The sequence below is a fragment of the Galleria mellonella genome, unplaced genomic scaffold (assembly GCF_026898425.1).
Source record: "Galleria mellonella isolate WM207_F2 unplaced genomic scaffold, CSIRO_AGI_GalMel_v1 utg150, whole genome shotgun sequence".
NCBI classification, from domain to species: domain Eukaryota; kingdom Metazoa; phylum Arthropoda; class Insecta; order Lepidoptera; family Pyralidae; genus Galleria; species Galleria mellonella.
In genome coordinates this window covers 468,405-491,862 of record NW_026442002.1, presented here as the reverse complement: position 1 = coordinate 491,862, position 23,458 = coordinate 468,405, and the positions used below count along the sequence as shown (strand labels likewise).

The window sequence follows — 23,458 nt, the reverse complement described above, 5'->3', positions numbered from 1 at the left end:
ATCATGGGCGGCGGTAGTCACTTACCATCAGGTGAGCCGCATGCTCGTTTGCCCCCTGTGTTGTAAAAAAAAATATAATATTACACATTAAAATATTTAATATACAATGGTGGACTTACACCGTAAATGGATCTCTTAATTACTTGAATCAACATTTGAGACGCTGAAAGAAACTCTAGAATGTTCAAGGACAAAAACCGTACAGCCACAGACAAATGTCATTCTGTCATTCTTTTAAAAGAATGACATTGTCAAATTGCCTCATGCGCGTGAAACTTCGCATGCGCCCTGCGCCGCTATTTTTTTTTTATAATTTCAAAAGCTTTGGAGGTTTATTAAACGCTACAATTTTTACGAAATATTCGAATTGAATTGTACTTTTGAATTGAGAATCCTAACTTTTTTATAATAAAAAAAAAATACACTACTTTGTAAATAAAAAATAATAAAATGCCCGAACACTGTTCCACGTCTTTATTGTTAAATTGTTATTTATTTATTTATTATTATTATTATATACAATTTTGTATTTGATTTGGTTTCAGAGGGATCATTAAATATGATTCATTACATACAGGGTGACATCATAATGACAATGGTGTGGTAACTTCGCCTGCGCTAACGGTATACGCTGGCGGGACACCTGCCATCCCTCACTGGTGCTCCATCAGCGTATACCGTTGCCGCAGGCGAGGTTACCACACCATTTTCACCTATGACAAAACCGCCCAACCCTATTCCTGTTGGTAAACAACCTCGTATGTGACTTCCTCCTCCCCCGCCATATCCAAACCGTAATACACCTCCTCTCCTTCCTCCACCTCTTGATACAACTCCACTTCGGGCTTCACAACACACACTTCCTCCGCTTCTGTCTTTACATTGTCACACAATTTCTGTTCTATTCTCTTGTGTTCTATGTTTCTCAACTGTCTGGCTCTGCTCTCCTCGCGTCGCCGCTTCGATTTGTATGGGGCCGGCATTTTTAGGTGCACTGTATGCACATGGAGCTTCATGGAATTCGACTGTGTGAAGGCTTTACCGCATTTTGGACATTGGTACGGCTTGGCTCCGGTGTGTACCTGAAAATTTTGTTAAATTTACTTTTTTTTTTTATATACAACTTAGAATGTCAAACAAGCTGACGGCCCACCTGATGGAAAGTGGTAACCGTCGCCTATAGACATGAGCAGTACCGTGGACATAACAGAGTATACTGTTTCGCCCATGATACCCCCCCCCGCGTTGCCATTCCTGTGGACTCGGGTGTTATTCCTCTGTACCCAGTAAATTCACGCCATATCCCACCCTTCAAACCGAAACACAGCCATGCAAACACAACTGCTTCACGGTAGAAACACGAATGGTACAGAGCTACCCAAGCAATCGACTTTTGTACAAAGTCTCCCTCTGGTATAATTAGCTGAAGGGATCGAATTAGCAATGAGGAGGTCCTGCTTAGGGTTAAGGAAAAGAGACAAATTATAAGAACTATTGAGGACAGAAGGGGAAAAATGTTAGGACACTTGATACGACACGACGAACTTATGAACGTTATAATAGAAGGTAAGATAGAAGGAAGGAGGGGGAGAGGGAGACCGAGGCATAGTTACATCAGGCAGATCAAGGAAGGAGTTGGTGTCGTGTCGTATCAAGAGGTGAAGAGACTCGCTGACAATCGTAGTGAGTGGCAAGAGCTCCACCGACAAGAGCGCAGCTCTTAAATAGGATAGATAGATAATCTAAACATATTGTTGTCGGGAATTCTGTCTGCCCGTGCGAAGCCAGGCTGAGTTACTAGTAAATATATATTTTGAGAGATAACAACATTAATACATTATTAGATTGTGTGTGGGGAAGAAAGGTTCTGGAGTGGCGACCGCGTACGGGCAAACGCAGTGTAGGACGACCCCCCACTAGATGGAATGACGACTTTAAATGAGTTGCAGGGAGTCAATGTGTGCAGATGGCTCAGGACCGCTCTTTATAACAGTCTAGGGGAGACCTATATTCAGTATACTATGTCGCCCATGATACCCCTCCCCCCCTCTACGACTATGGTGTTTTATTTGGATGGGGAAAATGGTATGGTAACCCCGCCTGCGCTGACGGGATACGCTGGCGGAGCACCAGTAAAGGGTGATAGGTGAGAATGAAAACAGGCCAGTTAGCGCATCATGGTGAATTCATCAGAAATTAACCATGATAGTTTCCAGGGGGAACAGCGAGGAGGTCGACGTGGTTGGGTATATTGCTAGCAATGGGATTCTCAGTCTCCATTACTAACAATCCCTTTCCCCCCACGACTATGGTGTTATACCTATATACCCTTTCAGATAAAAAAAAAACAAATCAGTTTACAACTGCCAGAGTTTTAAGGTAACAAAACATAGAAAAAAACCTTTCTTTTTGAAGTAGGTTGTAGTAAACCAACTCACCCTGTCGTGCCTGAGCAATGCTGCCCTGTTGCTGAATGCCTTCGGACAGGACGGGCACGGGTACGGCCTCTCCCCTGTATGTGTACGCAAATGGATCTGTAAAGAGAAATAACTATTGTATTTTTTGTCTTTTTTATACAACTTTGAATGGCAAACAAGCTGACGGCCCACCTTATGGAAAGTGGTAACCGTTGCCTATAGACATGAGCAGTACCGTGGATATAACAGAGTATACTGTTTCGCCCATGATACCGCTCCATGCGTTGCCATTCCTGAGGACTCAGGTGTTATTCCTATGTACCCAGTAAATTCACTGCCATATCGCACCCTTCAAACCGAAACACAGCCATGCTCTGGGGGGAAAGGGATTGTTAGTAATGGAGACTGAGAATCCCATTGCTAGCAATATTACCCAACCAGGTCGACCTCCACGCGGTTCCCCCTGGAAACTGGACGCTGCTGCCCATCCCTCGCCCTCTCTTAGTCGCCTCTTACGACACCCACGGGAATGGAAGGGGTGGCCTATTCTATGCTGGAAGCAAACGGCGAGGTATTTCTATCGTTTCTGTACATTTACCTGGAGGAACAGTGGCATGGTGAACGTCTTGGGGCAATAGGAACACTGGTACGGCCGTTCACCGGTGTGCACCCTTTGATGATAACGGAGGGCAGCGTTCGACTGAAACAATATATGTTTTTATTTTACTAATATTATAAAGAGGAAAGATTTGTATTTTTGTGTGTATGTATGTTTGTAATGAATCAACTCGAAAACTACTTTGCCCATTTTAAAAATTCTTTCACTACTAGCGGCCCGTCCCGGCGTCGCACGGGTGAACATTTTTACATTTTAAAAAATGGCCAATAAGGCTGCACACGCGACAGAAGCTTAAAAATGGAGTAACTTCTCCCGTTTTCCCAACATTTCCCTTCACTGCTCTGCTCCTATTGATCGTAGCGTGATGAAAAGTATACTATAACCTGCCCAGGAGTATGAAGAATAATTGTACTGTTTGAATCGAAGCATTTGGCGTTCCATTGTTTCCGCCTACCGTAATGGGAGACAGGCGTGACAGATATGTATGTATGTATGTAAATATAAGGTCAACCTACCGCATATCTCTTGCCGCATACCTCGCAGACTATGGACCGCACGTTGCTGTGCGCCGGCCTGGGTGCTCTCTCCTTCCTTAGATTCCTTACTCTTGGGTCCAATTTCACTGTTCTATTCCTTGTGTCTACCTACAATTCAATTTAAAATTCAACCGTGAAGCAGTTGTGTTTGCATGGCTGTGTTTCGGTTTGAAGGGTGGGATATGGCAGTGAATTTACAGGGTACAGAGGAATAACACCTGAGTCCTCAGGAATGGCAACGCATGGGGGGTATCATGGGCGAAACAGTATACTCTGTTATGTCCATGGTACTGCTCATGTCTATAGGCGACGGTTACCACTTTCCATCAGGTGGGCCGTCAGCTTGTTTGCCATTCTAAGTTGTATACAAAAAAAAAAGTTATTATATTGTTTCCTCTCTCTGTTTAGCATGATGATTGACTGGTAGAGAATGCCATCAGGTATTATGTCCACCCTGTAGCCTGTAGCCATATCAGCCTTTAACTGTCCACTGCTGGACATAAGCCTCCCTCTTGGAAGGTTTCGCCACTAGTTGCCATGTTTGGCAAGCGGATTGGCAACTGCAGTTAGGCTTTACAGATTTATAAAGAGGGACTCTGCTGCCCATCCCTCGCCCTCCCTTAGTCTCTTACGACACCCACGAGAAAAGGGTGGCCTATTCTATGCCGGGACCACACAGCGGTTTATACATATTATACAATGGAAATTAAACAAGCAAACATGAGTAAACCAATCCCCACATACAGTATCCCTTCACAACTTTTTTTCCCACTACCATCCATTGATGAATGTGGAGGAAGCGAAGGAGTTCTGTTTGAATCGAAGCATTTGGCGCTCCATTGTTTCTGCCTACCGTAATAGGAGACAGGCGTGACAGATATGTATGTATGTATGAAATCCACACATACAATGTAACTGGAAGAAGACTAGTAAATAAAATACTATCTACACTTATACACATATTTCCTATGCCACTGTGTTAGGTCGACTGGAAGAGATCTCTTTCAGTAATGCGAAATGTGAATAGGACTCTTATTTTCCGCGCTTAGCCTCTCATTTGAGCCGTTGTGCGTATGAGTCGTGGCTAGTACAGCCAACCTAGCTCCGCTCAGATGCGCAGGAGCTTCCTGGGTTCTTCGCAGGCCTCATGGAGCGACCTCACCGTTCCTCACTGTTTAATTTTATATACATATGTATATAAAATAAAAAGTAACAGCCCACCTCGTCCTGAAGGGTCATTGTATTGTTCTCTAGTTTGACAATCTTCTTCTCCAACTTCACGGTGCCGTGGTCGAGGTTCACCGCTTTCTCTAGACCCTGGTCATCCACCGTGATGTGGACTATCTGGTTCTGCGTGTATGGCTCCTCTTTTGGTTTGACAAACTGGAAAACATAAAAAAAATAAATGTAAATAGATAGAAAAACTCCTTACTTGCATTTTAATTGTAAAAATAGTAAAGAAAACCTACTTGCACATCCTAAATAAATAAATTACCTGCATATAATTGGAGATTGTACAAAGTAATAGGATGTAACCTACCCTACCTGGGGGGGAAAGGGATTGTTTTATTGACATTGGTTTAAATGAGTTGCTTGTATAGAATGTTTACAGTATTAACTTAAAAAAAAAATTAATAAAGAAATTAAATTAAAATAATGTAAAACAACTGAGTTACATTCCTGATGTATTTATCATGATGAGTTAACCCTTCTTTGCATAATGGTGGAAATTTCCATCATAACATTGAATACCTAAAAATTATATAAAAGAACAAGATCACTTTAAGTTGATCATGTCTGGATACCTTTTTAATGTACATTGCAGAAAAAAAAAACTTAGCTGTCAAAATTATTTTCTTAACCATTTTTCCATTAATTTTAAACATGAATTAACACTTTGATTTATTTCACCAATAAAAAAAAATCATGCAAAGAAGGGTTAACTAAGCAGCCTTTTCATTCTCACCTATCATCCATCAATGGTGGCTCACCAGCATAAACCATCAGCACAGGTGAAAATACCATTCCATTATCATACATTAAAAAATATCAACCTACCCTCATGTATTGTCATTCCTGAGGACTATGGTGTTATACCTCCGTACCCTGTAATTTCACTACCATATCACACCAAACAATAGTCCAAGCACAGCTGTAGAGAGGAGGAAGCATTGTTAGTAATGGGAAATTCTAGACCCATTGTGACACCCTATCAGATAACCTCTATGCAGTTATCGCTGGAAACTATCTTAGTTAATACTTGTGGAATTCATCAGAATTTTTTTTTATATAACATAGAATGGCAAACAAACTGACGGCCCACGGAAAGTGATAACCGTCGCCTATAGACATGAGCAATACCATGGACATAACAGAGTATACTGTTGCGCCCATAATACCCCCCATGCATTGCCAATGAGTTAACTGTACTACCTTGCTTGCTGAATTCCAAGTAAATAGAACATGATGGGCTAAATGACTTGCTTTTTCATCCTCACCTATCATCTCTCACTGGTGCCCCGCCAACATATATGTTAGCACAGGCGGGATTATCATTCCCTTATCATTAAAAAAAATAAGCCTAACTGGCTCACTGCCTAACCAGTCTACTGGTGGAGTTACTATCCCACTTTTTGCCATCAAAATTAACTTACATTATACAATAGGGGAATAGCTATAATATGCACTAGCTTTATTAAACTAATATTTTATTTAAATAGGACTTAATCCTGCCTAGAGTAAGAGAATATAAAAAGGAGGTAGGTAAACAATAGAAAATATTAAAACTTAAAAAAAAGTGTTATATATTAAAAAAAAAAATAAGATATTTTGAGTACTTTTTTATATGAATAAATAGCTCTGTCTAAGAATAACTTGACTGTAAAATAAAATTAAAAAAGAAAAGATCTAAAGCTAACCTAGAGAAAAAAGTAGGTAATACAGATAAAAAAAAAAGTTACTTAGATTTCGACTTGCCGGTTATGTTATATTGAGGATTTAAAAGAAAATAATAAGCACAGGTACGCACCGAAACAGTTTTATCCTTTTTTTCCGATTTAATTGCATGATCAGTTTCTAGATGGGTTTTCAAGACCTCCTCCGATGGGAACGTTTCGCCACATTCACAGATAATGTAGTGTATACTAACAAATGAACAATAAAACATGTTCTCATCTCCCATTGCGATTATATCAAAGCACAGATTAGTAATACGAACAAAATTACTCGATACAGAAAATATATGTTTAGACTTCTATGCCGTCCGCCATTTTATTTATTCTGTGCATAAGTAGAATTGCGTCACTCGATGTCTGTCAATGCTGCCACTATTACCAGCAAATTGCTAAACCGCCTATCTAATGTTACCATTTTGTTTCCATACATAGAATGATCATATTAACGATTTATTGTGTGATCTTTGAAGAAATCGAACGACGAGCCGTATATCTAAAAAAATAAATATCGATAACTAGTATACACTTTTGAGACATACATAAAAAACATGAAAGCGCTTTAACGTGACTTATTTACAGAGTTGCACAATTGTCAAATTAATAATTACTTCAAACAAATTAATTTTTTAATCGTTAATGGGGCTAAGGAATGACTAGATAAACTTTTTTATGAACAGAACCTCTAGCGATCAAATATTTTTACATATATTCTAATATCTAAATCGCTTTGTAGAGACATGTATTATTTATTGTTATTCGCTCGCTAATAGTTTTTAAATAATACGAATCAGCAAAAACAGAATTTTAAAATCGTCTAACAATTTTTAACTATCACAGACTTTGCAACATACGTAACGGAAACAGGGAATAGTTATAAATAAAACAAAAATACAGTATAAATATGATTGTTTTCATTATAAAAATAAAAATGTTAAAAATTGGATACATTATAATTAGTAAATTATATACATTGAAAGTGCCATTCTATATAAAATAATCATTTGTCCTGGTTGTGGTCACAAGTCAATACATAGATGGGTGGCGCCGACAAAACGAACACGGGAGTATCTGAAAACACAAATTGTAAACTATATTATTAGAGGAAAAGAGATTGTTACTAATGAGGTTTTGATAGCCCTATTGCTAGCAATATACCCCATCAGAATGACCTCCACGTGGACCCCCTGGAAACTATCGTGGCTAATTCTTGTTAAATTCGTCAGGATGGGCTAACTGATCAGCTTTCATATTTACCTATCATCTCTGACTGGTGCCTTGCCAGCGTGTACTGTTAGCGTAGGCGAGGATTTTTTTATGGATGATAATGGAATGGTAACCCCGCCTACGCTATCGGTATACACCAGCGGTGCACCAGTGAAGAATGATAGGTGAGGATGAAGCAGGTCAGTTAGCCCATTGTGACGAATTGAACAAGAATTGTTCACGATGGTTTCCAAGGGTAGCCACGTGAAGGTCAACCTTATAGGGCATATTGCTAGCAATAAGGCTGTAAAACTCCATTGCTAACAATCCCTTTCCCCGCACACAGGCGAGGTTACCACTCCATTGTTATCCATTAAAAAAAATACATAAAGGAAAAGGAATATAAAATTGATATAATAATCATTTACAGATCAGGCAATCTCGATCAAACAAGTAAATGAATTTTTAAAATCGGTTGAGTAGTTAAATAGATTTAAAATTTATTTGCATTACATCTCTCTCTTTTCATTTAATAGTTTCCTCTTGTCGGTGCAACTAATTCATACATCCTCTTCCAGCCAGCTCTATCCGAGGCCATATCCTTGAGCACCCTATACGACATGACACCTAGTGTTTCCCTTATCTGTTCCATGTAGTTATTCCTCGGTCTTCCCCATCCTCTTTTGCGCTCTATTTTTTCTTCCACTATGCTCTTTAAAAATCGTTATGTCGTATAAGATGGCCAAGCATTTTGCCTCTTCTCTTCACTAGACATATTTTAATGTTTTCAAAAGTATAAGTAAATGTTTTCTTGGCCACCTCTGTCCCATTCGTTCTGTCCCATATCCTTGCATTACTTACAGCACACAAATAACAACAGACATGCACAGTAGAAAGACATAAAAGTATGCATATACAAAAAAAAGCAAAATATATAAAAGAAGTAACAATTTTTTCCTTCACGCGTACGCCACAGTAACACAAAATGGTCACAACTCAATTTATTTTTTCGCCTTCAAAAGAGCAAAACACTGATATTCTGACGTTACCCAGTTTTTGAGTTTATTCATTACAAACAAACAAATCTTTCCTCTTTATAATATTAATATAGATAAAACATAAAACATACCTAACATACATAAATAAAGAAAACGAGTAAATAAACAAGAAATATAAAACATTGCAACACTCGACAAGATATCGTGTAAAAAAAAATAACCTCTTTTAACTAATCTTTACTAATATAATAAATATGACAGTAAGTTTGTTTGTTTATTATCTTATAGCCTCTTATAGGCTATCCCACTCAGTCAATATATACCGGTTACGTGGACGAAGTCGCGCGTAATAGCTTGTTGTGTAACATTAATAATTTAAAGTTGTATATTTACCAGGCACATTTACACCGCTACTCTTCAAATTATCTAGAGAATTACTATGATGCGTGTGTCCTTTGCTGTGAAAAAAAAATATATAATTCTTTTTAATCTGGTTACATACCTACCTATCTATACATTTAAAACATGGCAGTATGGTCTCCGCTCCTAGCCTCTTCCTCTGAGAAACGAATATACAAAAAAAAAAAAACTATATCTCTATCTTAAAGTGCTATTTTTTTATTTTAATTTAATAATAGGTACCTATAATTATTTTCCTTATATTTTACGCTACTATTTTCTTAATTATACAATATTATTATACCTACTTGTACAACAATTAGTCCATTACCCTAAGGTTGTTTTGAATAGATTGCCCACAGCAATAAGACCGCCTCACTGTACTCATACAACTGTATCGTTACATTTATAAATTGCTTTGCTTATTCCCTATATTGTATAATGCGAATAAAGTTATTTATTTCATTTATTTATTTATTTAACACTTTATTGCACCATCATTACAGGATTTATTAAAGAATTTTCGATAAGTATAGTTCAGTACAAAAGGCGGTTTTATTGCTAAGCAATCTCTTACAGACAACCTTTGGGTAGAAACTTATTCATTCATTTATCTTTTATGTACTGTTTGCCCAGTTCTTCTAAATATATTCCCAAAACATCGTTTTTATTTTTTATATTTTTTTTAAATTACAATATAATTTCTCCGGGGGGAATGGGATTGTTAGTAATACTTGACCAGGTCGAGCTCCTCGCGGTTCCCCCTGGAAACTATCATGGTTAATTCCTGATGAATTCATCATGATGCGCTAACTGGCTTGTTTTCATTCTCATCTATCACCCTTCACTGGTGCTCCGCCAGCGTATCCCGTTAGCGCAGGCGGGGTTACTATACCATTTTCACCCATCAAAAAAAAAATCTCCGGTACACTGAATTTAAATATAGATTATGATATTCCAATTCACGCACAATAAATAAAAAAAACTGACCAGTTTCTGACGGCGTTTATGGATGTCACATAAAAATGTATGAGTATATATTACCTTTAACTGTATTAACTTACCATTCGCCCAAATTATTCAAGGATCTCGATAGTGCACAACTTTGCACAGCAATATTTTGTAAATCCGCTAACGAACACGCTTGTCTCAGTTTTGCCACCAGTTTGTGCTGCAAATTTTGACAGTGTGCATGGCATTCCTTTGCCTCAACACATTGTGCATTGTTTGAAGTGCTGTCTGTCATTTTCGGAACGTCGTTCTGAATTTGATTTTTTTGACAGCCACATCCAGAGTTGCCAGGTTGGGATTTACTATGTAAGTTAGTAGAATTTTCAGCACACGTGGTAGATTGTTGGAAATTACTAAAATTTTGTTGTTTAAAATCTTGAGTATGTAAGGAACGGTGTATATTAGGATCGGAACTGTAATTTTGGCCAAATTTATCGTTAAAATGGACGGTTTTCTTTCTATTCATGGCTGTAAGACGGTATTGTCCCTTGCGGCTGACCGCGGGTGAGATATTTGGAGATCTGTTTGGTGAATTGTAAGCAGACACAGAGGCTTTCGGTTTTTTGTGGGTGTCTTTTATTTCATATTCGGTTGCTATTGCTTCGAAAACCTGAAATGTTAATTTTGTTAATTAAATATAATATAAGTGTAATTATGTTATAAAGAGTTAATAACTTTTTTATTTAATTGCACGCTTCGGAGCATTCTTCACTTCGTTATCATCATATCAGCCTTTAACTGTCCACTGCTGGACATAAGCCTCCCCCTTGGGGGACAACCGCAATCAAGCTTTAGAGATGTTTTAAGAGACACTGCTGCCCATCCCTTGCCTTCCCTTAGTCGACTCTTACAACAGCCACGGGAAAGGAAAGGATGGCCTAGTCTATGCCGGGACCACACGGCTAATCAATTCATTTCATTGAATCTGTACTGTACATTAGAGACTATCGTTCCATTTAGGATTGGCTTTTACAGTTATCGCATAATTTGTTTGCTTTTACGTGCCATTACTCAAGGAATTATCTCTACCGCTACGGTTATTGCGGGATAGGCAGCCGCGTCCCTCTTGAAACACCTCTAAAAGCCTAACTGCGATTTACAATCCGCCTGCCAAGCGTGCCAACTACTGGCAAAACTCTCCTTATGGGGAAAGCATATGCCCAAGTGTGGAGAGTTAATAATTGGCCGAAATAATAAGAAAAAAAATGGTTATTGATTCTTTGAGCTATATGGCCAGCAGATTTTCAATTTAATATAACATGTTCTTCATGACATATCAGTCACTTTGGTTTTCCTTTAACAAGACTGCAGTTAAGATATTTTTTTTTCATGGATGAAAATGGAATGGTAACCCCACCCGCGCTATCGGTATACACCGGCGGGGCACCAGTGAAGGATGATAGGTGGGGATGAAGTAGGTCAGTTAGCCCATCGTGACGAATTGAACAAGAATTGTTCACGATGGTTTCCAGGGGGAACCACGTGGAGGTCGACTTAATAGGGCATATTGCTAACAATGGGGCTATTAAACTCCATTGCTAACAATCCCTTTCCCCCCTGCAGCTAGGATAGTACACATTTAAATATCTAATCTTCCTACCCTTATCCCAATTATTATTTGTGGTCGACATAATCTGGTTTTATTCATATTACAAAAAGATTTGGCTTATAGTTTTACGATCGGCCCCTGCCTGACGTCAACCCTCTTTGGGAATGAATTTGTCGGTGGTTTACGCCACATACAGTATGGAGGAAAGGATTGAGGAAAAAAGGAAGGGAACGTTGGGAATGCGTAAAGGAAATTAGTAAAAGAGAGGAATAAAGGACTTATGTGGGAAAGGAAAGGAGAAGGGAGGGACACTGCAGCAGCTCGGGAGGCCGGGGTCGCATATCCGTATGCCCTTATTTTAGAATCGGACAGGTTTCTAGAGAAGAAAACCCCTAACGCATAGTATACATCTAATAAATAAATAAATAAATAAAACACCTGTTCGGCGACTAAATTCTTGGCGTATGGAGAATCTTTAGGCGGCAAGGTCTCTCTGCATAACGCGCAACGTTCCAGTCGGGTCCAGCAAGCTGTAAAATTAATCACAGTTCCTCATTAGTTGTATCTCATTTTAAGATCCCATCCACCCGTTAGAGAAAGCTAGGCAAAGAAAATAAATTGTCAAAGACCTAAGGTGTATATCAAGGGGGGAAAGGGATTGTTAGTAATGCTAGCATTACTAACAATCCCTAATCAGGTCAACCTCCACGCGGTTCCCCCTGGAAACCATCGTGGTTAATTCCAGTGGAATTCGTCATGACGGGCTAACTGATCTGCTTCATTTTCACTAGTGTCCCGCCAGTGTATACCGATAGCGCAGGAGGGGTGACCATTCCATTATCATCTATTGAAAAAAAGATGCATATCACTGCTATTATAAAAACGGTGATACTTTTCAAATAACATAATGCACGTTCCTTCAGTAGGATCAACTTTTCGATAAATACTAGTGCACGCGTCTGGAGACAACAGATGTCACTATTGTGGTTAGCATTCTTATATCGTCAGATATATAAAAAAAATATAACTTTGTGTTTTACGTATACACGTGAACGTTTTTATATATTTTAATGTATTTGTGTAGATGTTTGTATGTATGTGTGTTATATATAATAGTATATAAGTATATATAATAAGTAAGGACATATTTACATTATTACATGTATCACATGTCTATATTTTAGAAATAATAGGATCTTGTTCGTGCCTCCGATCAAACTGTTTACAATTACTCCTCTTTATTCAAAAGTTGTCCATTTTCATTGTTTTTTTTTGTTTTCATTTATAATAAGTCTACTATTGTAATCTTTTGGAGGAAACAATAAAGAGTATCTATCTATCTATATATTGTCTCCAACATTCTCCCACATTATAACAGCCATATTATATGTATTACATTTCCCATATCTAGAACTAACAAAATTTTTCATCGTGCCTCCTAACAAATTGTTTATAATTACTCCTCTCCATCCAAAGGTTGCCTGCAAGAGATCGCTCTTAGCGATAAGGTCGCCCATTGTTTTCTCACTGTGATTATTTCTTGTAATTATTTATATTTATAATAAGTTTACTATTGTAATCTTTTGAAGGAAACAATAAAGAGTATCTATCTATCCGTCCGTATCCGTCACGCTGTTGATAAGAAACTAATAAGAACAATTTACCTAACACTATGCCAATCTTTGTGTACTTATGGTATATCGATATGGGGAGGATCTCCAAAAACTATTCTGAAGCCACTTGAAGTAGCACAGAGGGCCGTTCTAAAAGTTTCAAGTTTTCGACCAATATTATATCCTACAAAACAATTGTACGAATCATGCGAAGTATTGACAATTCGCCAACTCTTTATACTTACTATCGTAATAATAAAATTAAATGTAAGAAAGAGATAACTAATTGGCTACTAACATTGTCGTATGACCAAACTGAAAATTTGTTGTCAATTCCAAAATAAAACTAAATCTAAAACTACAAAACTATAAATACTACTCGCGCACACACACACACACACACACACACACACACACGCACACACGCACACACGCACACGCGCACACACGCACACACGCACACACGCACACAATCACACACGCACACACGCACACACGCACACACACACACACACACTTGTATTAAGGTAGTAATAGATGTTCAGTAATATATTGTAAAACTCCGGAGAGAGCCTGAAGATCTGTAGTACAGGTTTCGACCTAGTTCAGACTCCAGACTCTCACAAGGATAACAATTTTAATTTAAAGTACTAAATAGTCACACACAGTCACAGTCTAAACAGTCTAAACTTCTATAAAAATCCTATCAAAAATCAACTCAAAAATTCTTATAAAACCACGACGCATTCGGCCCTCTTAAAATACACCTATAGTTTTATCTCTTACTATTAATATATATGGCGCCAAGTTGGGAAACACCATTTAAAAAGGTTGGCCACACTTAGTTGCTCTATGGTTCAAACACCAGTCATATAGAAAAAGATTTGTTAAGATTTGCTCAGGTGTTATTCCTCTATACCCTGTAAATTCACTGTCATATCCCACCCTTCAAACCGAAACACGAATGAGACAGAGGTGGCCAAGCAAACGAATTTTGTACAAACTCTCCCTATGTATATATATATATACATTTATAAATGCATTAACAATCTAATATACACTTGTAAATTAGATTGTTAATGCATTTATAAATGTTGTGGGCAAGTGTGGACTTATCTCTGACAGAGATCTCTTCCAGTCAACCCGATACAGTTAGAATTTGTTTCAGTGTAAATACTTCTTGGTAGTTAGTTTTTTTTATTGTACCCGTCTGTTACTGAATTGTCACCTTAATAAAATTGTCTTGCTACTAAAAACATCACTCGATTCCTATTATTTATTATTCTCTGATATTTAACGCAAACTATATATATTTATAAAGAAATATATTTATAAAATTTATTAATGTAATCTTTTGGGTGGAACAATAAAGAGTAGTGTAACGCACGTTCGCAGTAGAGGTGTGAGCGGGCGCAGCTGAGTGCCCGCGCGGCGGTGGCTGCGCACACGCAGCACGCCAGCGCGCGCACCACGCCCGCCAGCGCTCGCCGCGACCTCTCGCCGCGGGCGCCACCTCCGCAGCTCCACAGCAGCTGGAACCAAGTAACAAACATTTATTCGCATAAAGTCTAGAACATCGCAAAGGTAGACGCGGTGGATTATAAGATCTCTCATGCACTTTACAGCGTTTAATTTAATAATTAAAAGAGATAAAATTAAAACAACTTTTTTTTTTTACTAGCGGCCCGTCCCGGCTTTGCGCAGGTGGACATTTTTACAACATTTCAAAAAATAGTTATTGTGACATAACGATAATAGTTGGACATATATATAGTACCGTTTTCTGTAGTTATTGTTATTTTCTTCAATATTGTAAAACGTACTTTTGTTCTATCACCAATAGTTTCCGCAGCGCACGCGACCAAAGATATTTTATAGCATTTTTTTCACACTTTCAATTACGTTACTAAAATTTTAGTATGGATCCCTAATCGTTTCTAGCAATAAATAGCCTATGTAACTCAGGGTGATTGTATGTTAGCTTTCTAATGGTGAAAGAATTTATGAAATCGGCAAAGTAGTTTTTGAATTTATTCATCACAAATATACATACACACAAAAATACACATCTTTCCTCTTTATAATATTAGTGTAGATGTCTCAAAATCAACATGAACAGTAGCCATGGAAACTAGAACTTTACCAAGATAAGTCACCGGAGGGAGACTTTGTACAAAAGTCGATTGCTTGGGTACCTCTGGAATAACACCTGAGTCCTCAGGAATGGCAACGCATGGGGGGTATCATGGGCGAAATTGTATACTCTGTTATGTCCATGGTACTGCTCATGTCTATAGGCGACGGTTGCCAATTTCCATCAGATGGGCCGTCAGCTTGTATGCCATTCTATGTTGTATAAAAAAAAAACATCACTAACGTAGACCAAGTAATAGTATCCATGATCTCTGAAATACATATCTATTACAATATGGTCAAAAATTATGGTCCCATGTGGTCCTGACTTAAAACAGACTACCCCTTTCTCTCCCGTGGGTGTCGTAAGAGGCGATTAAGGAAGAGCGAGGGATGGACAGTAGCGTCCCTTTTAAAGCATCTCTAAAGTTTAACTGCGGTTGCCAATCCGCTTGCTAAGCGTAGCAACTACTGGCAAAAGGAGAAGGAAGAGGCTTATGTTCAGCAGTGGACAGTTAAAGGCTGACGTGATGATGATGACGATACCATAAATTTATTTATAAAATAATATGTCAAAATCATAAGTTATTCCTGGGAGTAAGGACTCCCAGGAATTCGGCATAAAGTCATAAAAAAATCAGTACATTTCGACGTTTGAACGTGTCATTTTGACACGGAGTTGGGAGTAAACGTTTTAAACCAGTGTTTCCCAATCGTTTATGCCATGCCCCACTTGAACATTTCTAAAATTTTTACGCCCCCATACATAATTTTTCCCGACAAAGTTTACTTGACGTCTCTAATCGCCCAGTTGATATATTGGTAACGTCAAACGAAATTATACCTAATAAAAATTTACAGCAATTTTAAATTTACATTTTTATTGTTAAATTTGACACCGATATCTATTCGTAGCTTTACATTTAAATGGCCCGGAGCAAGAGGGTTACAATCGAGTCCATTTTTTAATTGCACCCCCTTAACTATCAAATTGCCCCGCTTGTGTGACGTGGGCGCCAAGTTGGGAAACACCGTTTTGAAAGGTTGGCAACACTTAGTTGCTCTATGGTTCAAACGAATAAAGTTAGCGCGCATTTTCAAATCGATGTCGTAAATTCTTTTTTTTTTTCTGAAAAGGTATATTTTCAAATTGGTCCCATAGAAATTCTAATAAGTTCTATTTAAGTAGTTTAGTTCTGATGCCAAAAATAACTAGTTGTGCCACAATTGGAGTCGGTTTTTTCTTGTGGAACTCAATCTTATCACCACTTACCTCAGGATCGTCTTTCGGGTCCACGCCGCAGTTCCACACGAGCAGTGACACGCCGTGTCCAGCGCCATCACCTCTGATCAGACCGGCCACTTGTCCCACCTTAAACATGCATTTATTTTACAAAACCTTTCTATGGTCATAGATTCGAGTCTAACACAACAATATATACAAGAGTATGTCCTTTTATTGTCAGTAATAAAGACTGAGAATCCCATTGCTAGCAATATGGTTGGTTACCAGGTCGACCTCCTCGCGGTTCCCCCTGGAAACTATCATGGTTAATTCCTAATGAATTTATCATGATGTGCTAACTGGCCTGTTTTCATTCTCATCTGTCACCCTTCACTGGTGCTCCGCTAGCGTATCCCGTTAGCGCAGGCGAGGTTACCATACCATTTTCACCCATAAAAAAATGTGCTTTTTTTTTATTAAACTTAAAATTATAGCATATACCAACACGTTGATGCTTATAATTTAACGCCCTCTGCTTACCCCTCATGATTTTTTTTTTATAATACTGTCATTGTAAAGTGCGACAATTTGTTCAGAGTTTGTTCTTTTCAGTTTTGGTTGTAATGTTTCATGTATTTGTTGTAAAGCGTGTCGAGTCTCCCATCCGAGAAATAGATATTGGCGACCCGCGCGCATGCTAAAGGTAAAGGAGTTAAGGGGCCGCCTGAAAATCAGCGCTATATATATAGGTACATCTCGCTGGAGCTGTACATATATAGCAACAGCTGAGGCGGCTCCAGCAACCAGCAACATTAATTGTTTTTTTTTCTTTTTATTGTTTTTTTTTTTTTATTTTCTTATTACTGGTAATAAAGGTTTTTTTTTTTACACAACTTAGAATGTCAAACAAGCTGACGGCCCACCTGATGGAAGGTGGTAACCGCCGCCTTTAGACATGAGCAGTACCGTGGACATAACAGAGTATACTGTTTCGCCCATGATACCCCTCCATGCGTTGCCATTCCTGAGGACTCAGGTGTTATTCCTCTGTACCCAGAAAATTCACGCCATATCCCACCCTTCAAACCGAAACATAGTTATTAGAAACATTATTAGTGTATAATTATAATAATTTCCAGGGGGAACCGCGAGGAGGTCGATCTGACAGGACTTATTGCTAATAATGGGGCTGCTAATCTCCATTATTAAGAATCGTTTCTCGTTGACTAGTTACATAGCTCTCCCTTGTCAGCTAGCAATTGTCTCCCTCTCTTTTTTCCGACTGTACAAGGAACTTGGTCTAAATATAAATATATACTTACTGGTAATCCGAGCAGATCCTTGCCATCAGCTTGGAGTAAGCAGTCGCCAGTTTTCAGACCCGCCACGTCAGCTCTGGCGCCGGGCGTCACCTCACGGACCTGGGTGGACCAACGCAATATCTCTTCAATAAAAGATAATGTCTCACAAAAAAAAAACAAAATAATTACTTCAATTGTGCAAAAACCCAACTAAACCATGAAATGAAATTTCAAATTTTCGCGCCAAATTTCGTGTTTTTGTTCGTACCGAAATCTAGCCAGTAAACGGAGCTTAACACTTTCGTTCATCATAAATCCTATTCTAATAGTCCTAATAGATATTTTAACATTTTTAATAAAATTTTAAACGGCATGTAATATGTAATTTTAACATTAAACTTCTGTTTCGTTCGTCACCGAAATTCCGGAAAATATTCCATGGTATTTCAGATATTTTGGTCTATAAATTAAACTAATGGGAATAATATTCTATCAGATAAAAATAAAGAATTCTCATAGTCTGATAGTCCCATAGAAGTTTTATAAAAATCGGAAATACTGCTGCTGCAAGTTGATTCCATAGAGTGGTTGTGCGTGGAAGGAAGTGCCTTGAAAAACGCACGGTGGAGGAGCGCCACTCGTCCAGACGGTTGGGATGAAACTTTAGTTCGTGGCGGGTTGTACGGTGGTGAAAATCAGCAGCAGGTATCAATCCGAACGATTCCTCAGAGCACTCCCCATGATAAATTCGATAGAAGATGCACAGATCTTAATTTACATTTAAAATTTACTGCCTGTCTGTGTGTTTTTTATGGGGAAAATCTTTATATGTAAATATGTATTTTTTTTATACCACCGAGGTGGCAAACAAGCATACGGCCCACCTGATGGTAAGCGGTTACCGTAGCCTATGAACGCCTGCAATACCAGAGGTATTACGCGCGCGTTGCCGACCCTGAAGAAACCTCTTTACCCCCTTTTGAAGAACCCCGTGCTGTAGTCTCTTGGGAAAACCTCGGCAGGGAGCTCATTCCATAACCTGAGTATTCGTGGGAGGAAACATCTCTGAAACCGCGTTGTACGCGATCATTTAGGCTGTAAGGTATGAAGGTGAACTCCCTGTCGATGGTGAGCCTTACGATGATAGAAAGTGTATAAATAAAATTTACCCATGGATATGGATCCCATAGGGTCCTGGTGAGACGAAACCCGAGACCTTCTCCTTCATCTTCTGGCAGGTTCAACTGAAAAAACAACAATATCAGAAATAAGTATTTCCGAATCGATACGACAACATAACCTTCAAGAAAAGAGCATATTCCTTTTTAAAAGGCCGGCAGCACACCTGTAATGCCGCTGGTGGGTGATCATGGGCGGCGGTAGTCACTTACCATCAGGTGAGCCGCATGCTCGTTTGCCCCCTGTGTTGTAAAAAAAAAATCTATAAGTCTACGAAATTCATTACAATGACTCCCCATTGCTATTAATGTACCGTATCCCTCTCCTAAAAACCATCGTGACTAATTTATCGTTGAATTCATCACGGTGAGCTAACTGACCTGCCTTTTCATCCTCACCTATCATCCCTAACTGCTAACTGGCTAGTGCATACCGATAGGATACATTTTTACAACATTTTAAACAGTGGTTATTGTGACATAACGATAATAGTTGGACATATAGTATCGCGAAGTTTTTTGTAGTTATCGATATTTTCTTCAATATTGTAGAACATACTTTTGTTCCATCACCAAAAGTTTCCGCAGCGCACGCGACCAAAGATATTTTATAGCGTTTCTTTTACACCTCGAGTTACGTTACTAAAGTTTTAGTAAGGTTCCCTAATCTTTTCTAGCAATAAATATAGCCTATGTTACTCAGGGTGAATGTAGCTTTCTAACGGTGAGAGAATTTTTGAAATAGGCAAAGTAGTTTTTGAGTTTATTCATTACAAACATACATACACAGAAATATACAAATCTTTCCTCTTTATAATATTAGTGTAGATATATATGTATATATATATATATAATAATACATAATATATTCTATCAATAGTATGCGGAAATATCATAACTAATTGCTCTTCCGTCATTCTTACTAGACATCTTCTGTGCCAATATAATATTGTATGTTTCCATACATACATAATAAAGTGAATGATTCAAACTTTAATATATGTAGAATAATCTCGATATATTTCGACTATGTATGAAAATACAATCATAATATTGCAGTTGCCGTGTGGTCCTGCCATAGAATGGACCACCCGCTCCTTTCCCGAGGGTGTTATAATTGGCAACTAAGAGAATTTCAAATATACCCTCTCAAAATAGCCACCAAAAGCCTAATTGCGGTTGCCAATCCGTCTGCCAGGGGGGAAAGGGATTGTTAGCAATGGAGTTTGACAGCCCCATTGCTAGCAACATGCCCTATTAGGTCGACCTCCACGTGGTTCCCCTTGGAAACCATCGTGTACAATTCTTGTTGAATTCGTCACGATGGGCTAACTAACTTGCTTCATCCTCACCTATCATTCTTCACTGGTGCCCCGCCGGTGTATACCGATAGCGTAGGGGGGGTTGCCATTCCATTATTACCCATTAAAAAAAAACCGTCTGCCAAGAGTGGTAACTATTGGCAAAACTTGACCCTGCCACCTGCATCCACTGACTCCCTGCAATGTATTTGAGGTTATCGTTTCTTCTAGTGAGGGGGGGGGAGACTTTTCAAATTGATAATGTAGCTTAGGTGAAAACAATTTTTAAAGTTACAAACAAAAAAATAACATATTTTCTCTTTATAATATTAGTTTAGATATCTAAAATTTAAATACACAATTTATCACTGTACGACCACCCATCCAAAATATGGCCGCACTATAGATCGCTTGACCTCGTTAATCGGCACCAACACCGACTAACACGACCTCAAGCCACGTTTTAGGGATTCTAAAATAAATTTGAATATCTAACCACGACCAGTCGAACGCCCGTTGTGTACTCCAGCTCACTTCCGCTTCCGGACGCTTCGGCTGTTCCGCTGTCCATCTGTTTGTAAACACGATTTATGTATATAACATATTTATTATTTATTTCTTTTTTTTTTTTCATCATAACTATGTTTCGGCTCGAAGGGTGGGATATGACAGTGCATTTACAGGGTACAGAGGAATAACACCTGAGTCCTCAGGAATGGCAACGCATGGGGGGTATCATGGGCGAAACAGTATACTCTGTTATGTCCATGGTACTGCTCATGTCTATAGGCGACGGTTACCACTTTCTTTTCAAGTTTTGCTATCTCTTGAAGTCGTTACGGTTTAACTAATCGTCATAAAAATTGATATACACTGTAGTTTTTCTTTTAATGGATGATTTACCTTATCCTTCACTGGTGCCCCGCCAGGGTATACCGATAGCGCAGGCGGGGTCACCACTCCATTATCACCCTTTAAGAAGAACCCTCGACTATTTTCTCAAATAACATTTTATCTATCTACTTATAGGCAAATTTATCTCGATTACAGGAACGAAGTCACAAGTAAAAACTAATAAAAAATATTCCCTTAATAATCAACAAAGAACCCGGAAACGAAAAATACGTGTCCAATAAAAAAAAAAAAACAACTTACGTCATTTAGCTAAATCAATCTCTTAATTGTTTAAAACTGTTTACAAAAACACACTTTAGTCTTACTCGTTAATAAAAAAAAAAAAACAAAAAAATAAGAAATACACCATCGAGCTTTGCAAGCGATAATTCACGACTGTCGATACAAAACCTGTTAGTGTTGTAACACAGGTAATGGCTTATCGATAAAGATTAATTATTATGTATATTATAAATGCACTTGAAAACTAATTAATAGTGCAATGTCGATAAAATTAAAAACATAAAATATTATGAGCTATAAATTTGCATGTAAGGTAGAATAAATTAAATTATAATCAACGCCTAGGTCATGTCGTTTATATCCTTAGATTACATAGATAGAGTATCTCCATACAAATGCTTCAAGAAAAGTATGTCAAGTTTTTCATACAATTTCGCGTGATAAATAGTTATGAGTGATTCCTTTATAACTTCTATATTTATTTTGTCTTATAAATTCTGCATCTTTTTAATGCGTAAACACTCATTTTATATATTAAATAATACGTCAAGATACATTGTGTGCGTAAGTATATAGAACACTGATAAAGAAAAAAAAACGATTCAGCTAATTGGATAATTGGCTGACGAAAAATTTACTCGTTTTTGAGGCCCGATGCTCTATCTATATAATTTAAGGTTATAACCTTATTAAGGCTGAAAGGACGAAATATTATTATCACTCCTATTATATGTTGTCAAGGTAAAATTATATTAATACATTATTTCACAATATTTGCAACGAACTTCAAGAAAGAAATAGATTCTCGATAATATTTCTTCACGTTTGTGACCTATGAGGTCACATGTTGTTATTTATAAACCGATTTTTTTTTTATATATAAAAAGATGTAGAAACTCGATCCAGTGTCTGCTATCATCATATCAAGCTTTAACTATCCACTGCTGAAAATAAGCCTCCCCTTTCAGTGGATTTGCCAGTAGTAGCACGCTTGCCCTCCAAGCGCATTGGATTGGCAACCGCAGTTAGGCTTTGGAGATGTTTTAAGAGGGACGCTGCTGCCCATCCCTCGCCCTACTTTAATCCCTTCTTACGACATCTACGGAAAGCCTTTAACTTTCCACTGCCGAATATAAGCCTCCCCCTTGGGGAGTTTTACCACTAGTTGCTACGTTTGGCAGGCAGATAGGCAACTGCAGTTAGGCTTTAGAGATATTTTAAAAGGGACACTGCTCCCCTCCCTTAGTAGACTCTTATGACACCCACGGGAAAGGAAGGGGTGGCTTATTCTATGCCGGGACCACACGGCATTTATACTATGTAAATATATATATAATTTTATTTCTGTGTATTAATTTAATCACACAGGGACACTCTAGGTTCGTTGCACGCGTCCGTGTAGCCTAACTTTAACCTGCAACTGAAAATCAGTGCTTTGTTTTTAACCGTTAAAAGCCTGATTTTTTAAATCAAATTATAAATATAAGTGTACCCTTTTACTGTGTTTACTAATGGGGAAAAATAGTAAAAAAAAAACCAAACGATATTGTTATATATTTATTTTGAAAGAAACATTTGGTAACATGTCTTTTCTCTTTTATTTTTTAATTATGTAACTTTTTTGATTGTATGAATTCAGTTGTAAAATATAAATGACTCAAATAATGTGTTTATTTACCTATCTATTTGACATTTAACAATGACAATAAACACATTTATTGTTACTTTTATTTTTATACAAGCCACTTACTTGTATATTAAATCTTTTAATGTATTCCAATATAAATTATGTACAATAAAGATTTTACAATACAATACTTACTAAAGGGGGGGGGGGGTTGTTAGTAATGTGGACTACCAGTCCCGCTGCTAATAAAATACCCC

The 23,458-nt window shown here is 38.0% G+C and overlaps 2 protein-coding genes across 4 annotated transcripts; both read right to left on the bottom strand.

The window, feature by feature from the left end:
* Positions 1-459: 459 nt before the first annotated feature.
* Positions 460-6,862, bottom strand: LOC113513754 (zinc finger protein 583-like). Of its 2 annotated transcripts, none has more exons than XM_052892238.1 (6): positions 6,601-6,862; positions 4,794-4,955; positions 3,552-3,680; positions 3,016-3,117; positions 2,439-2,534; positions 460-1,082 (listed from the first exon to the last, which is right to left on the bottom strand). In XM_052892238.1, exons 1-6 carry the CDS (start codon positions 6,751-6,753, stop codon positions 735-737), a joined length of 990 nt encoding a protein of 329 aa, XP_052748198.1. In that variant the 5' UTR covers positions 6,754-6,862; the 3' UTR covers positions 460-734. The 2 variants fall into 2 exon arrangements, with proteins under 2 accessions (XP_052748198.1, XP_052748199.1); XM_052892239.1 differs by lacking the exon at positions 6,601-6,862 and adding an exon at positions 5,631-5,653.
* Positions 6,863-7,417: 555 nt separating this feature from the next.
* On the bottom strand, positions 7,418-21,745 carry LOC113513753 (uncharacterized). Of its 2 annotated transcripts, none has more exons than XM_052892236.1 (10): positions 21,593-21,745; positions 20,934-21,008; positions 19,128-19,202; positions 17,980-18,078; positions 16,706-16,804; positions 14,687-14,831; positions 12,125-12,216; positions 10,191-10,747; positions 9,121-9,185; positions 7,418-7,594 (listed from the first exon to the last, which is right to left on the bottom strand). In XM_052892236.1, exons 2-10 carry the CDS (start codon positions 21,006-21,008, stop codon positions 7,524-7,526), a joined length of 1,278 nt encoding a protein of 425 aa, XP_052748196.1. In that variant the 5' UTR covers positions 21,593-21,745; the 3' UTR covers positions 7,418-7,523. The 2 variants fall into 2 exon arrangements, with proteins under 2 accessions (XP_052748196.1, XP_052748197.1); XM_052892237.1 differs by lacking the exon at positions 21,593-21,745 and adding an exon at positions 21,341-21,519.
* Between the last annotated feature and the right edge of the window lie 1,713 nt (positions 21,746-23,458).